General features: G+C 31.5%; 1 protein-coding gene across 3 annotated transcripts in view; it reads right to left on the reverse strand.

The window, feature by feature from the left end:
• Window positions 1-4: 4 nt before the first annotated feature.
• The window catches only part of LOC131853516 (LIM/homeobox protein Lhx3), a 52139-nt gene continuing 34863 nt past the window's right edge, over window positions 5-17280 (reverse strand). The window contains exons 3-8 of one of the 3 annotated variants that reach the window (XM_059204426.1): window positions 11765-11939; window positions 6513-6715; window positions 5237-5423; window positions 2072-2229; window positions 1073-1258; window positions 5-541 (exon numbers count right to left, since the gene is read on the reverse strand). In XM_059204426.1, coding sequence (XP_059060409.1) covers window positions 378-541; window positions 1073-1258; window positions 2072-2229; window positions 5237-5423; window positions 6513-6715; window positions 11765-11939 — 1073 coding nt within the window. In that variant the 3' untranslated portion in view covers window positions 5-377. The remainder of the gene's footprint in view (window positions 542-1072; window positions 1259-2071; window positions 2230-5236; window positions 5424-6512; window positions 6716-11764; window positions 11940-17280) is intronic. The other 2 variants (XM_059204427.1, XM_059204428.1) reach the window with 2 other exon arrangements.

Genomic DNA, 17280 nt, shown 5'->3' on the forward strand with positions numbered 1-17280 from the left:
TTTCTGTAGAATAATAAAAATTTAAAAACATCCGTAAAAATACTACATGGCAAATAAAAATATATTATAATAAATCAAATCTAAATTCCAAGTTCTGTAACTTGTGATTTCAAAGAACTTGAAAAAGCATCTAATTTTCATGTCATTTGGAATCACAAAAATGTGAGTATAATGCCAATCACAATCGTCATACCTTTACCCCTTTCGTAACTTCCCCATAGTATTTTTGTTATTCAGACAACTTCTTAATAGAGATAATATCCTGACGATCACAGCTCGCGCTTGACCACTAGCTCAAGTGGTTGTGCGAGGCCTTGAGGGAAGGGCGCGGGAAGCGGCGGGGGCGCAGGCTGCGCGTGCGCCGGCGGTGGCCGCCGCTAGGGAAAGCCTCGCGGTGAGTAGTGGTGAGGTTCACCGAGCCATGAGTCCGGTGACGGGGGAAAGTCAGGATATCCACCTGCTGCTGGTGACGAAGAACTACTCAAGTCCGAAGCTCCACCTGCGCCTGTGCCACCTATGCCAGCCCCACTCATTGCTTGACCTATTGAAAGAAAATAGTATTATTCAAGATCTACTACTGGCGAAACACAATCTTTTTTTTATATTATTGGAATGGCATTAGGCAATAAAGCGTACAAACGAAACATAACCTACAAAGTAGGCTGGCTAGCGATTAAAATAGGTGAGACTGAGGCAGACGACTTACAGTCTACCTCTGGTACATCGTCTTTTCTCTACAATAGCAATAGATGTTTTTTAGGTTAGTGGCATTTCAAATGTGTTTCATCTGACAGTAAGTAACAACCGTGTTGATATTTTATATATATGTATACAGCACCCCGGATATCACGTCATCGTAGGTATTACTACAATAGTATGTGTAGTACAGATAATACTAATAATTCATACTTAATGCGTTGCCCTCCTTGAGGACTAAGATATAATACATCACTGAAATTTCATTGTCATATCAGCCAAATATAACAGAACCGTTCAATAATCTAAATAAATCATATTTAATTTCATAATACTAAAGCGACTAGTTTCGTAGTGTAAGTTTAGTTCTATATACCTATGTTGGTGTAGACGAGATGGTCAGGCGGGTAGTGGTAGTGTGGATGAGGCGGTGAGTGCGTCCGCAGGTAGGGCGGCGTGGCGGCGTAGCGCGCGCCGCCCGCCACGCCCGCACCGCCGCCGCCCGCCGGCGAGCCCTCCTCGCCGCCCAGTGCAACCGTGCTGTAGCTGTCGTTGCTTAACTCTGCATATTAATTATCTTTACTTAGTATAAAACAAAGTTACCCACGCTGTTTGTTCGCTTATATCTTTTAAATTACGCAACAAATTTTAATGCAATTTTGAGCAGTAGACAGAGTGATTTATGAGGAAGGTTTATATGTATAAGACATGTGACATAAGTGTTATGGTATAAATTAAAACCGAGAAATTAAAAAAATTATAATACAAACCGGAACGATACGCTAGCTAATACGTCAAACAAAAATTTTGTACAGAACTTTGTACAAAATTGCACGGACGGAAAAGTGAAATTACGCATACTTATCGTTTATATAGAGAAGCAGTGTAAAACGCTACATTTTGTTTTAAATATGCATATAAATACATTATATCATTTGTCTATTGCCTATGCGACAGCCCGTGCATGTGGTTATAGATGTACCTATAGTCTTTGACAATAGATCCTTAATAATGTTCAAACTTATAAAAATTTCTAAATAATGGTATATTTTTAATATTCGCGAATAACTTATTGACCAGTAGGTGACATATCTATGACATATCTATTCAGATATTTTAATGATTATTAAATACCTATTCTAAAAACTTATTACTTCCATTGTAGACGAAATATTTTAAAAAATTGAACCTCATTTTAATTTAAGAATATAATTATTTAGTTCCGATGGACACTACACAATGGGACTGTCTATATTTTTGTATCTACACAATGTCTTATTCTATACTTGATCTTTCCCGTTCTCGAGTTAACTTTTTAGGTCTAGATCTTAAAAATATGTAAAAAATATTACAGTTCGCTAAAAAATATACTAACCGTTATGGCTAAAGGAATCCAGATCAATTTTAAGTTCGTCCTTATCGAGCAGACGATCATGTCGCGGAGAACCACCACCCCCACTCTTCATCGATCTAAAGTATTGAGACCATCGTGTACGGCCGGCATCCTTTTTGAGACGTTTTTCTTTCGCCCGCCTGTATATTTAAATAATAAACTATATAGTGAGTGCTTAAAAAATCTTTACACGATTTATAATCCCTTAGAGGGTAGTTATAATGAATAGTAGAACGTAGAGACGTGCTTGTAACAACATCTGTATATCCGAATGTTACAAAAAAGATAACTCTGATATATAATGTGAATAACTACATATAAACAGAACATATGAGTCTCTTACAATAATATCTTTTATAAGTTATAACAATATATTATGAAGAAAATTAGACTCATCAACAGTAGTTAAAACACACTATTACAGCACCTCTGAATAAAAAATCAATAAGGATACTCATTAGGAATACATTCTGTTGCTAGTGCTTAGGACCTACGTAAAATAAAGCTATTAGAATGTTCATGTATTATAGCGCATATAAAACTATATTACATATACTGTTTCTCATGAATTAATATATATATATATAAATACATAACATATATCACACACGAACACGATAATATATTCTACGTAGAATACACTTTTTTCCTAATACCTACCTACTGAGATATGTATATTATTTAAGTAATACTGTGCTGATGTCATGACAATTTTAGGTATTATATCATCCCATTCATAAAACAGCTTATGCCGATTAAATGGAGATAATTTTGACTAATTATGAAATGTTAGAATAAATTAAAAGTAAACTTAAAATAAATTAAACTTAACGTTGTACAAACTCAAGTACATATTTAGGTGAATTCTGATTCCCCGTTATGACAATTGTTATCGCCCCGATTGGTTTCGATTTAAACAAATAATCATGTAATATGTAGCACAAACAAAACACCCCATCGGGTGCGCATGTTATGCTGGTTTGTTATTAGTGAGCCGGCGGGGAGCCGCGCGGGCTTTCAACAAAGAGCTTGATTAATTAAAGTGCCTCCGCCCAGTCCACTGGGAGCCTCGTGCTGGGTTATAGCTCCATCGGATTATTAAAACAACGCCCTAAATTGCCTTCTTTGAGGGAATTGTAGAGAACGCTTTTCGTTTAACCTCGGTCTCAAATTAACAGTAGTATAAAAAGTTTTAATAAAAGTACACAATTTTACTTCATAAAAGTTCAGGAAATGCGTTTCGTAAGCTCTACATATTCTATCGCTTTGTTCTTTGACCATAAGATATATAGTGATGAAATAATTCAATATTTTCGATAAGGTACTAAAACAAGTATAAATACATTATATCATTATTTCTACTACGTATATAATACTTAGTGATTATTAGGTATTAGCTAAATTGTCAGATATCTATAAATTTATATAAATAAAAAACAGAGAATAGAATCCTGTTAATTATAATAAAAATAAAGTTTTAGGAAGTTTATTCGTTGTGGTTGATTAATTAAATTAATATAGGCAGAAGTTTTAGATAGTAATTTCATCGCTTATATAATATAACCTATTTATCTGTACTCATAAAGATGTTATGCTATATATTGTATGTTATGAAATAGATTACGTCGGTATGAGACATTAATTCTACCCATAATCCTTCAATCGCATATTAAATCATACGCAGTCAGTGCCTACATTTATCCATATAGCTATGATACTACCTATATATAGTATAAATATTGGTTGGGGCGTCGTAAAATGGAAAAGTCGATTGTGGATATCGGCGTACAGGTTTACGAGGCGAGGCCAATGTGCAGGGCGTGACCACTGCCGTGACTGTGACCGTTCGCGCGCAACACAACATTGTTCCGCAACTACTATGAAAATCACAAATACCAGGCAACCTAGCAAACGTTGAATCTAACAATACGGACTAAATGTTATCCTCTATTGACTTCGAAGGTCATAACATATCCTTTGTGATGGTAACATCTCTGATGACTCATATCACAATTCATACTAATCAAGTATTCAGAAAAAATAGCCTTTACGTATTTGGAATAAATAGTCACTAATAGTCAAATACAATGATAAAATGTCTATTGCAACTACTGTTAGTTCATGGATGCAAAATTAGCATTACGTTTCCTATTTGTTTCTTGTTAATCACGTATCCTTTCTATATGGAATTTAAAGATTATAAATAACGATATTTTCAATAGGTATTTATAATGTGTAAGTACCAAACTGAAAACACTACAATTGTAGGTAAGTTTAAACATGGGTTCAAGTATAATATGTATCTATTAATTAATTGATGTAGCGGACCAAAACAATTTTTGTTGTCTATCATTCATTTTCAACGCCGCTTTAGTGACTGTGCATTAGTTTCACTATAGCCATAAATAATCAATTGTTCATCGAAATTTTAACGTCTAGCTGCAAGAATCTAGTCGTAAAAATCTTATCATTGTTTACGTCTTGTTAAAGCACAAGCCATTTCAAAATCATTTGTGTTAACTAGCTTTCTTTTAGGTACTTGATGTATGTAGAATCGATTATGAATGTTCACATTATTCATTTTATATGGATAGGTTAAACATTAGTTCAGCGTAACAAATTCTATTAAGAGTCTTAACTAAATAAAATTCCGTAACTGTAACCATAAACCGAATTACAAAATTGATTTAAAGGCCATGATATATAACTTAGTTCTACTATGACGACTAAATGTCAATAGAAGAGTACGGAATAAATATTTGTTTTTAATTATTTCTAGTAGTAGATTGCTAGGCTTTAAAATAATTATTATTCCATTATTGTTATTTTATGTCATATCATCCATCGTTATTTTATAGCTAAAGTCATTCTTTGTCAACTGTTAAATGTAATTCTCTACACAAATATATATGTGGAACTAAAACTTCCTTTCCTAATTAAATGTATTACTTGTTCATAATGTTGTTCATGTATACATGCTTCGATTGTCACTTTCCATCAAGTAGGCTTTTAGCTTGTTTATCATTTCCATTACATACAAAATCGTATCGATTTTTCAATCACATTACTTTTTTAGCTTAGTGATACTTGTTGCTGCAGTTAATTTAGTTCGAATTAAAAAAAAAGTACAGAATGAGTTAGATTTACCTATTCTGAAACCAGACTTGTACGACGCGCATATCAAGACCAGTGTCATGGGCGAGCTGCTCCCGCACGTGCCGCGCTGGCTTTGGGCTACTGCTGTACGCACTCTTCAGAGTTTCCAACTGCTTCGCCGTGATGGTCGTCCGCGGCCTTTTGCTCGCCGCGTCCCCATCGAGCGAACCTTCCCCGCCTGTGTTGGATCCACTTTAAAACATTGTAAAATTTGACAACTAAAATAGACCAGCCTTTATAGACAGTATATCTCTGTTAGCAATAACCGTTAGTAAAAAAAAATTAAAAGTCATTTCATGGGCAATGTTAGGGTTATTATTTTTAATCGGATTGGTGTAGATTCTTTTGTTGACCCTGACAATGCCCATGAAATAGCTTTGAATTCTTTTAGTTCTCAAATATTTATTTTTCCCGCGCAAAACTAACGTCGTTAAATGCGCACTGCGTGCAGATCATCATTGCTCTATGTCTAGTTTGTTAATACAATGGTATATAAGCTACAAGTTATTACGAAGTTATTTACTTCTCACGTTACTTAATCCAATACAATTTAGACTTTTCTACTAGGGATATTGCTAATACAAATATATTTAGTCCATAGAGGCAGTTCATGGAACACAATTAAATATTAAAGCTATTAAGCTACAATTATTTTTATTAACTGCAATAGCTGTATCTGTAAACATGCCATGAACAACAATATTATATCTATATATAAATGCCAAGAATCCTCTAAAATAAACCGTATTTTTTTTTATTATTTAATAATGGTTGCACCACAATTACTTTGTAATATTCTATTCAAACCTGAATATATACATAATTTATACATTAGTAAAGTGTATAGGAGACGGTACTAACAAGTTAGAATAACTTTAGACGTTTTAGACGTGCCTACGTACTTATAAAACAAATTAATATATGAATATATTAAAACTAAACTCTAAACTAAAATCGAGAGACATACATACATTACTTTTTTTCTAAACCATTACATACATGAAAGATGAATTGTTCAGATGACTCCAAAAGCACTAAGCTAAACCTATGAACTGTCAAAAATTTTAAAACGTATAAATCTAAAATTGTACATTTATTGCAGTCCAAGATCCATAAATTACAGTCATTTTCATTTACCCGCGAAGAAATCCTCTCTAGGAATCGCAACCCATACTTTGAAAAATACCGATTTACATCATTAATAAATTATATATATATATATGTTTTATGCATTATAAAAATAACAAATTTCTAATTTCTAATTCACCTTTTACTCTGGCCGCCTCGTAATCAGGTTTGCAGACAAGTTTCCCATCCTCCATGAGGTAGAACTCATCGCCGGTGTTCAGAGTGCGGGCACATGCTGCGCACGCGAAGCATCGAAGGTGGTAAACATGGGCCTGGGCGCGGCGCACCACCTGCGTCGGCGGGATGCCCTGCCCGCAGCCTGCGCATTTGGTGCCAAACCGCCTGGGACAACAGCCGCAACAATAACAACATTATCAACGTGGTAAACTCACAATTATACTAAGTTCCAATTAGGATAATTTATGTAATATATTACAGCTGTCATATAACCTATGAAGACATACCATCAGAATTTTCAAGCTCTTCTCTGACTGTAAATGTTACAATAGTAACATTTAATAATAATTAAATGAACCATTTTTAATATTTTTACGAAGGTGAATGTTTTATTTCTATTCCTAATTATGGATACTTTTTCGACGTAACGACGTTTCTCTTCAGTCATAAGAGATATAAAGTAGAGTAATAATCTATTTTATACACAAGAATATTTTATAGGTACCTATATAAGTAGATAGGATTTGTATAGACGAATTTTCATATTATAATAGTTTATTCACTTGTATCTTCTTATAAATATACATATTAGAGTGACTGTTACAACTCTATTTTTAAATGGAGTGAAAATTGGAGTGTCTGTTTGTAATATTGAAGTAACCATTTTTACTACATGCATATGAATATAAATACGGTACATACACCAAAAATACAATTTTTGTCTGCTTGTTTGTTCCGGCTAATCTCTGAAATAGCTGAACCGATTTTAACGACTCTTTTTTGGCAGGTAGCTGATGTAATAAGGAGTAACTTAGGCTACTTTTATTTTAGATTTTCTTTGTATTTTAGAAAAATAAAGTTAAATTCCACCTGGACAAAGTCGCGGAAACAGCTAGTTCGTAAATAAAAATGTAGGTGTTTTAAATTTCCCTCCAAATTCCTTTGTGAACTAAACTTTTACAACAAAATGTATTTTGTATGATACTATGTAACTATTTTTAGCAAGGCATATTTGGAAGTAATATTATTATACATTAGGAATTGTTTACGTAGATTCTTTCTCAATATTTTGTCAGCATATGCAAATCCAACAAAACAATTTTTATGTGAAAATGTGCATGCTCTCTTATTATGAACCATAACAGGTTGATTTACAGTACATTAGTATTAATTTTTTATTTAATTCAATTTAATTTCATATGTTGTGTAGCTATATATCATAGATATAGGTAATTTAACGTAGTGTACCTATATATCATAGATATCACGGTTAGATAAGCACGTGAATGCGCGCATCTTCTATTGTTTTTGGTCGTTCTTTATGGGTGTGGATTTATACCAGCATTAATAATAACATGGAACAATTATAATTATAAATTATAACACAATGTGAATCTTAGTAAGATTTTCAACATATAAGTAGCCAAGAAGACAACATGTTATTAATATTGACTCAGATACAGAGAATGGAGGGTACATTATTTTAAAGATGTAGGTACTTAGTTACTTTGACTTTATTACGTAGTAGAAAGACCTATCAATATTTATATAAAAGATGTGTAATATTGCATCAATAATCCATCATAGATCTATAAGATTACCACTTAAAATTAAACAAATTAATCTAATACAGACAAAGATATGTAAGTACATATCTAAAATCAGGAGGCAAAATATATGTAATGAAGGAAAGGAAAGACAGAAAATACATGAATTTGGCAATTTCTGTGTTGCTATTCAAGTGTATATAGATACGTATATACGATGTACACTTATTCATAAGCAATCTGAACGATACTTTGTGTTGCATTTTCAAAAAATATCTTTTAGATTATTCAACTCCTTAGTTTTATTCATTTTCAAACAAATTCGTTAGTACCTATTTTATGTTTAAGTAGCGACGGTAAAATTATCAAGTCACCTACCAACGCCTCATAAAAGTTTGCAGCAGTAATATTAGTGTATTATTGTATATAAAGTGAAGTTAGTTTGTCCCGGGCAAGACGCAAATTCCTAATTAAAACTAGTATATATATTAATGAGACGGAAATTTTATTTTTACTTTGTTATTAATTTGATATGTAGTCGTTACTAGAATATTTAAGTACATTCATAAAGTTACAAAATTTTTAAGCATTACTAGATACTGATATTTGATTTTATTTTTTACAATATAAAAATTATTGAAATATCTAATTTCCCTACAATATTACATAAAAAAAATTAATTACTTACATTAATGCAGGATCTACAACCGAGGTCTCTATTGTCTTTTGGCACATCTTATTACACCATACTACAGCTGTGATTCAAATGACTCGAATTACTTGTTTCAACTGATTTTTAAAGCAATCATAATCAGTGAATAGGACTTTAGCAGCGATAACACTAAATGGATAATAATATACCTTTTATGTATTTCCAGTTATTGGGGAGTTTATATGTTTTTCATATCTTATCAAATAATTTATCATTTCAGTTCTGTTAACCCCTTGCGTATTAGAACCTGCGATATAATAACATCTAAGGCTAAGATCTATAAACAGTATATTGTCATCAATCATGGCATTACTACTGATCGCTCTATCGCGAGGTGTCTACAAATCATAAAAGGTGTACAGTATAAAGTAGGTCACATACTGGAGACTTTAATGACTACAATCTATAAGAATCGACGCGACAGTACGTAATTCAATGAACATAATATTGCAATATCAACTAATTACCATCTTCTGGTGAGTGTCTTCTTATAGGATAAGATTTTAGTTCTTATAGAATAACTTTTAACTTATCTTCTGTTTCGTAGTAGCACAGATAACATAATATTACATGTGTATAGTAGAAGTAACTTTTGATTCGTAATATTTGTTTATTAAAAAAACACACATATGACAATGTACATAATTACTTATATGGAAAAGCGGGATGTACCTGACACAGACACTGCTATTCTTACTAGGACATACCAACACTGTATTATTGTAATCGATTATTTTCAACTAAATAAACATTTTTATTTTTTTTAGGATAAGATTGTAATTACCGCGATGGCCAGATTATGTTAGGTTTTTATTTCCGATACAAGTTTGAGTTTAAACATCACAGAAAAGAAATTACTTCTAGAAATATTATGAATGAATAATATAAGTGCCTGCGGTACTTCTACTTCTTTTCAAATTGTTCAATGCGACTACTTAATAAGAAGCATCGAGTTATCTTGATAGAAATCTCTGTATATTTCTAATTAAATAGTTATATAATATAATAATATTTCTGAACAATTCACACAGCGCCATCTAGTCCGAAGCTTAGCAGAACTAGTGTTATGAGTATTATATAACTGATCTTTTGAGTATTTAGAAAACACCAAGACCTAAACCTAAACCACCGTTATTATTGTAAACAAAACCGAAAGTAATACCTACATAATCAAATCTGCCAAGCAAACTTTGAGATATAAACATATATTTATTTATATTTTTATAGAGTATTTTTTGGTAGACATTTTTTATAACTTTAAAAGTATAAATGGAAATGTACTGCTGAATATTTTATCAAGCTCGATTATAAATAGAAGACTATGTTGGCAACGATAAGTTCACGAAATCCGGTACAATGCTGTTTGCTTAAAAGGTATAATGCTAAACGTTATCAGTTATATTTTCTAAATATTCCTAATGTATCTTTAAAATAGCAAATTTTTGTTTCAGGATATCCCATTGTTGAAGGAATAATACTGGCCATAATAGAAAAAATCTTTAGTACATTTTTATGTAGGATATATCACTTTTGTATCTCAGTAATTTTCTAATATCAACGTATCAACCATATTAATTTAAATATTTCATTTACTGCTAAATTTTCTTATTTCCAAAACCCATCCAAGGACTACTACAACTACTTACTAGTTCTAATTTAGTTGTAAGATTAGTGAGAGAGTTTGAATATAAACACATACGTTCGTAATGTGATCTCAGTAAGTGGTATCCAGAGCTTTGAGATTTTTATTCAAAATTTGCGTGCATCCTATTCTGTATCTTTGTTAATATACTGGTTGTTATCACAGATAACATAATATTACATAGTTGTTATGCAATACTCTAATACCAATTACAAATTTCGTAAAAAAAATACAATTAGGATTGATTTCACTTAATTAGAATTCTCTTGCTATTGTACTTGTAAGCTATGTTCACATCATTACATAGATACATCGCTGTCGCTGTATGTCCGTCCCTATGTATGCTTAAATCTTTAAAACTACGCAACGGAATTTGAAGCGGTTTTTTTTAAATAGATATAGTGATTTAAGACGAAGGTTTATATATATAATACATATACACCCGTGCGAAGCCGAGGCGAGTAGCTAGTACATAATAAATAATTTTTTATATAATCGATACAGCAAACTAGCTGACAGCTTATCGGATGAAAGTAAGTGTCCTGTGCTTTGTCTATATATTAATTACCAACACCAGACATTATGTGCCGCCCGTGATATCACTCATGTGTTGCCATTCCAGAGTACTAAAATGTTGCCTCCATATCCTGTAAGTCTCAGCCTTATCAGGTATATGATACTCTTGAACCGAAATACTATTGACATTGGCGGCTGCAGTAGGTGATACTAAGTATTTCTATAAAAGTACTCACGCAGGCGACTTTTTACAAAGTATACCTCCATTTGTTACACTAATTGTAATATTTTGCCTGTACTGTATTGTGCCTATAATGTATTTACAGTTACGTAGAAGGATATAGTATTTATGGTACTGTCTAGCCTATATGTATACTTAATATATCAAATTAGTTGATAACTTTCTTTCTATAATGAGTTAAGTAGACTTTTAAGAATAAAACCTCACATTACATATAATAATAAAATATTTTTGTTAGGATTATATATAGTAGATCTGCTTAGTAGATCATAAATAGTGGCTAAAATATCCTACATGAATAAATAATTTTTGAATTTGAATTTGAAAAATTTGAGTTTGAATAATAGAGACATACTGAATAATATTTGCATTGTATCTTCACATTGCATACAGGGGTATACGAGTGTCTTAGAAAAGAATACAATATGGATACCTTAACCAACATGTGTGTACCGTACCAAAACCGAACATATCATATGCTTAATTATTAATTAAGTCAAGTTAAATTGTATGTAATTAGTAAAACAAAATCAGCTAGTTCGAAAAAGAAACTTACTTGAAGAAGTCGTCAGTGCAATAGAGTTGATTGTTTCTTGCGAAGCACTTCCCAGATAGCATGGCGCGACATTCCACGCAGCGGAGACAGCCGGCGTGCCACGTCCGGTCCGATACTTTCAACACGTATCGATCCACGATCATCTCGTGGCAGCCACCGCACTTCGGGATACTGGCTGCAACATTTCAGCAGCTTATAAATACTAATATATACTATCTTACTATATTATCTCACAAATACCTTAGTCATTCGTTTAAGATCTACGTACTTAGACGCCATTTTACGGAGTATCAAATTCTGCACAATTCTTTATGGCTTCGTTAGGTAATTATTAGTTCATTAATTCTAGATGATAATATTACAAATATCTAAAATTTATTTTACTCAAGTGCTTAACATAATACGTAACTAACTTTATCCACAAACGATTGAGGGATACAAACAATTCTTTAAAATAATTTTAGGCAATTACAGGAGCCTACATGTGATTGTCACTACTAAAATTTATTTTGCTTAATCCGGATTGGTTAATGCAATCTAAGATTATTCAGGATCACCATTCACGAAATACACTAACAGACTCTAATAAGTTGTTGTAAATAAATGAATGATGGGGCTCAGAGCATTAGTTTATAATGAAAGAGCCCTGTGTATATGAATAGATGATGGTTAGGTGATGAATGACGATGATAATTTCTATGCAAATGTTCACTCATGCACTGTCCACAGAGTAGCCTTAGTCTGAAAAACTGGAATTCTAACTACGATAAATGGTTTAGATTTAACAAGTTGATGTCTATGTATGTATGTACTAATATATACTGGACAGCCTCCGGTGACCCCTTGAGTTTCGAGAGCATCGCTGTTTATTAAACAGCGGTGGCACTTTGTCCGAAACATCAGCAGAAGATAAAATCCGCTCTATAATTAGGACGATACTGTTATCCATGAATCTCCACTGATATCATTCAACATAGATAACAAAAAATAACAAATAAATCGTATAAACAATATATTCTGAAGTGAAATTACATTACCAGTTTCGAGGATCAACAATTTAATAAAATAAAAAAGAACACAAATGAATTAAAATTATCTAGAAAATAAAATCGTATGCGATCGAAGAATTTAGTAGGTATTGTTATTTATACATTAACATGTTAAAATACATACTTATGTGTAAAAATATAGTAAAATTATTGAAAATATACTTTGGTATAGTTAATTGTATCTGATCCGATAAACTGTTACTACTCATATCCTACACTGAAATGGATTGAAAATTTATAAACTACCATAATTCTGAGAAATAACGAAATTTTCTTACAACGTTGCGTTATATCTGTGTATTAAGTATATTGACCTGTGGCTGTACTGATTCACAAACCCGAGGCCCTTGAGCCCTTGACAACCGCCTGACCTTCGCCTAATATGAATATATCAACTTACACGTGGAGGCGCGTCTGATAACTGATTCACTCCATATTAAAGAAGTGTCTGTAAATAAAGACAGTACCTATAATATAATCAGTTTGTCGTATCCTATAAATACGACTGCTATCTACCTGTTATTACATTTATATTTATTTGAATTTGAACCGTAAACTATGATACGTAAAACACAAAAACTCCTTTCATAATTGTTACACCTACCTACATTTACATGCCCATCGTATTGCATAAGATTCTAAATATTTATCATTTACAATTATTTCACTGACGTAGGCGACGTAAGTTTCGTGCATATTGCAACTTTACGTCTACGTTACTCTATCTCTTCACACAGTAAATAAATCTGTGAAAATAAAAAAAAATATTTTCCGTAATCAAAGTCTACACATTTAATACCCTATTTTTTTCAAATATCAAGGAACTTGACTGAAAGATACTAAGCTATTTACAATAAGGCCGCCTTGTATGTCTGTATTTGCACCCATATAATTTTATTTTTATATATATTAATTAATGTTTCGCATGAAATAAGATTAATCACTATGCAAATTATCAACAAAGTAACATAATTATTGTAATTATATATCGTTAATTTTATACTATATACATATATAATATTCGTGTGTATTCTTATATATGCATACATATTTATAATATATATATAATAATTATTACGTAATTGTGTGCACTAAATTATTATTTTTTCCTACATAGGTAGTTCATTGTAATTATTGTTATACCCCGACTAGGCATAAAAATCGCTTCTCTCCATCCTAAGGTTGCCTGGAAGAGATCGCTATTTAGCTTTTATCTCTATGTTCATGTTAATTTATACAACTGTATTTTCTGTGAGTCCACTCACAATAAAGAGTTTAGTACAGATTATTATTAATTTAATATATTTTATTGAAAACTTTAAAAATAATATTCAATTAACATAATAAACCCTAGATATAGTTTGGAAGAAGTATAATAGAAATACGTGCAGTTTGGCAAAGTGTTTTGTGCATAAATATAATAAAATATGAACCGCTCTCTTTGACAGTTAGTTTATTTATTATAACATTTTCTAGGCACTTACTTAATGAACGTTTAAAATATGTCTTACTTGAATATAAATAATATTATTGAAGAAATACGTATAATTTTTTTAAAAAATGACAGCAGTTAATAAACTTAAAATTGTGAAATGTCAATTTTAATGGACATGAAAATAATAGAAAAGTAAATGCAATACTAACATTAATAAAGACGCCTTTGATTGTGAATTGTAGTGCATCTGTTTCGATTGAATTTCTTATCAATCTTCAGATATGATAGTAAATTAGTAAAATTTATTACAAATTGAATAACAGTAGCATTCAGAGATTACATTATTTAAAAACACAGGAATCCTGGAAGGATACCACCCAAACCTCAAAGTGGTATCAGAAAATTACTTTGTCATGCCCGAACGATCACATAAGTTGCAATTGTTTAAATTTTAGTTGTTTGGCCTCGATCGCTATTAATTTCATAGCCTTAATATGGCACCGCGCCTTTCAAACCGGAAGTTTGCAATGCAAGTTGTTAGCGATAGAAATTGGTGAAAAAGAGCACCCGTGTAACTTTGTACATATAATTTGCTCCAGTCTCAAGTATAAGCCATATTTCATGATGAAGGTTCCTTTAAAGATCCATTTAATTTATGAAATAATTTCTGACTAAATCTTTTTGCAATTTCACCCCGTATCAATATGATATTATATATTTTTTAAATACTAGATACTTATAATTTATATTGAAGTAAAGTGTTTTTAAAAATATAGAATTTACAATGTAAAAAATGGTATTGAGATAATTTATGACATACTGTAAATATGAACATAAAATTTATTTAATATAATATACAGTCGTGTATAAAATGGTCTTCATTGATTTATGAATAGATTCCTATCTGTTATAATGTATTTCCATTAAAATGCAATTGTAACATATTTAAATATTAATCAAAAATAATCTTATAATTGATGAATAAATTTCTGACAATTATATATCTACGCTCTGCAGAAATATCAGTGGTACGTCATATCAAAAAATTTAAAACAGATACTTATGTAGTTTGTAATTTATTACCTAATATACATAACCACGTATATTTAATATAACTTACCTATGTAATTTATTCACCAAAGGAATTTATTACACTACCTACCATTTTGAATATGTAAAAGAAATTCTATCTATCAATATTCGCAGTTACACAGATCTTTGTTATGTGGTTTTAAGGCAAATAATCTTACAGGCCATTACCAGGAAGATCAACCGCTCGAAATTTCCCGTATGCTTGCATGGTATCAGATGTTAGCTCTTCGTTACGAGGAGATTTTTATCATACATACTTGTATGAGAGTTCCTACGGAAATCCCTCAAAATATGAAGGCGTACGAGGTTTGTCAGCAAAATTGGACGAGATTTTACATTTCTTCGTATGAGGTAATGTTGCTTAAGCTTGATAACGCTGCAGTCTGCCTGATGGAAAGCTGTAACAGTTGTCGGTATGTATGAAAACTACCACAACTGTTAAATACATAATTCCCATAGCAATCTCTATTACAATAATAATCTCGACAATTAAGATGTACTTCTGTAATTAACGTAATTGTAATATCTCAGGCATTGTTGTACATAGATACATATTATACATAGAAATATACCCGAATCTATACAGCCAATCATACTCATTGTAACAAAACATGCCTGATTCTGTCGTCCGTGTTACATATGCAGTGCACAGCCCTTTTAAACTGGTAGTGAGCAGAACTTACACGCCCCGAAGAATAAATGAGGCCTCGATGTCCCAATTTCAACATAGTAGTTGGACAGTTTTAATTGGAATATTGTTAATTTCATATTAATCTGTAAAACGACTGTGTTCTTGTCCTATCTGTGGTTTGCGTTCCGACGTATGGGGTATATTCGTTATAGCATAGATTAATGTAACTTCTATTTTAGTTGTAGTTAGTTATTAAAATGTAGTATTTTGTTAATAAATGAAATGTAAGTAAAAATTATTTAGTTTTTTATACACGATGAATGCGACTACCATAATTGCTTGGTTGCTTACCCGTTGCTTGCAGAGAAGAGGAAGAGGAAACCACGCGTATAGCAAAATAATGCATATCTTGTCAAAGTACTATTGTAGCAAGAAATTTTTAGTATTTACTTATACTTACACATTAAATAATTAACAAAGTGTGTCAAATAACAATTGTCTTGGCATCCGTAAAAAAATAATTTAAAAATATATTGGATATAATCTGGATAAATATTTTTTTTCAAACCTTGAGATATTTAGAATTTATGTATATACACCTCAAAATTCAGATGGTCTTCGCCATACTAACCGTGACTAATACTTAGAACCTTATCATATTATATAAGTATTTCACATCGACGTAATAGATAAAATATTTACCAAGAAAATGACAATTAAATGAGGGCACTTCACTTCCCGATCTCGAGGCTAACAGATAATCTAGATACTGTTTATAATGTATATAAGTAAATAATAACATGCATGTAAGCTGTGTTATTTTTAGTATCGTTTGTGTTAAAAAAATATATAATTTTAATAGTACTTTTACCTTTTGTTTTATGTGCATAAATTTATATAGATAAATACAAAATTAAAAATATATTGTCACGACTGGTATCCCAGATGGGGTACTCAGAGGCACTGTCAATATGGTGAACGCACTTGATATGCCCATATTTTGCGGAATATGTTTGAATCTAGCGTGGCATAGTGCGAACCTACCGCCATCTCTCGGATTAATTTTTGGTTTGATGTCGGTGTTACCTTCACCGGAGAGTCAGTGAAAAAAATAAATTTACGTGAACTTTTTTTTGATGTCGGTCACATCGAACTTACGTTCTTCTAATCTTATCTACTACCTATCTTCTGTGTATAAATCAATGCACTGTGCTCTAATTATACAATATACATATAATTGTAAAAATCTTATATAAATTTGTAATAGTCAACAAATTATTTTAGTATTCAATGTTAATAAATGCTCAGT

The sequence above is a fragment of the Achroia grisella genome, unplaced genomic scaffold (genome assembly GCF_030625045.1).
Source record: "Achroia grisella isolate CSIRO2021 unplaced genomic scaffold, CSIRO_AGI_Agris_v1 utg903, whole genome shotgun sequence".
In the NCBI taxonomy this organism is placed as follows: domain Eukaryota; kingdom Metazoa; phylum Arthropoda; class Insecta; order Lepidoptera; family Pyralidae; genus Achroia; species Achroia grisella.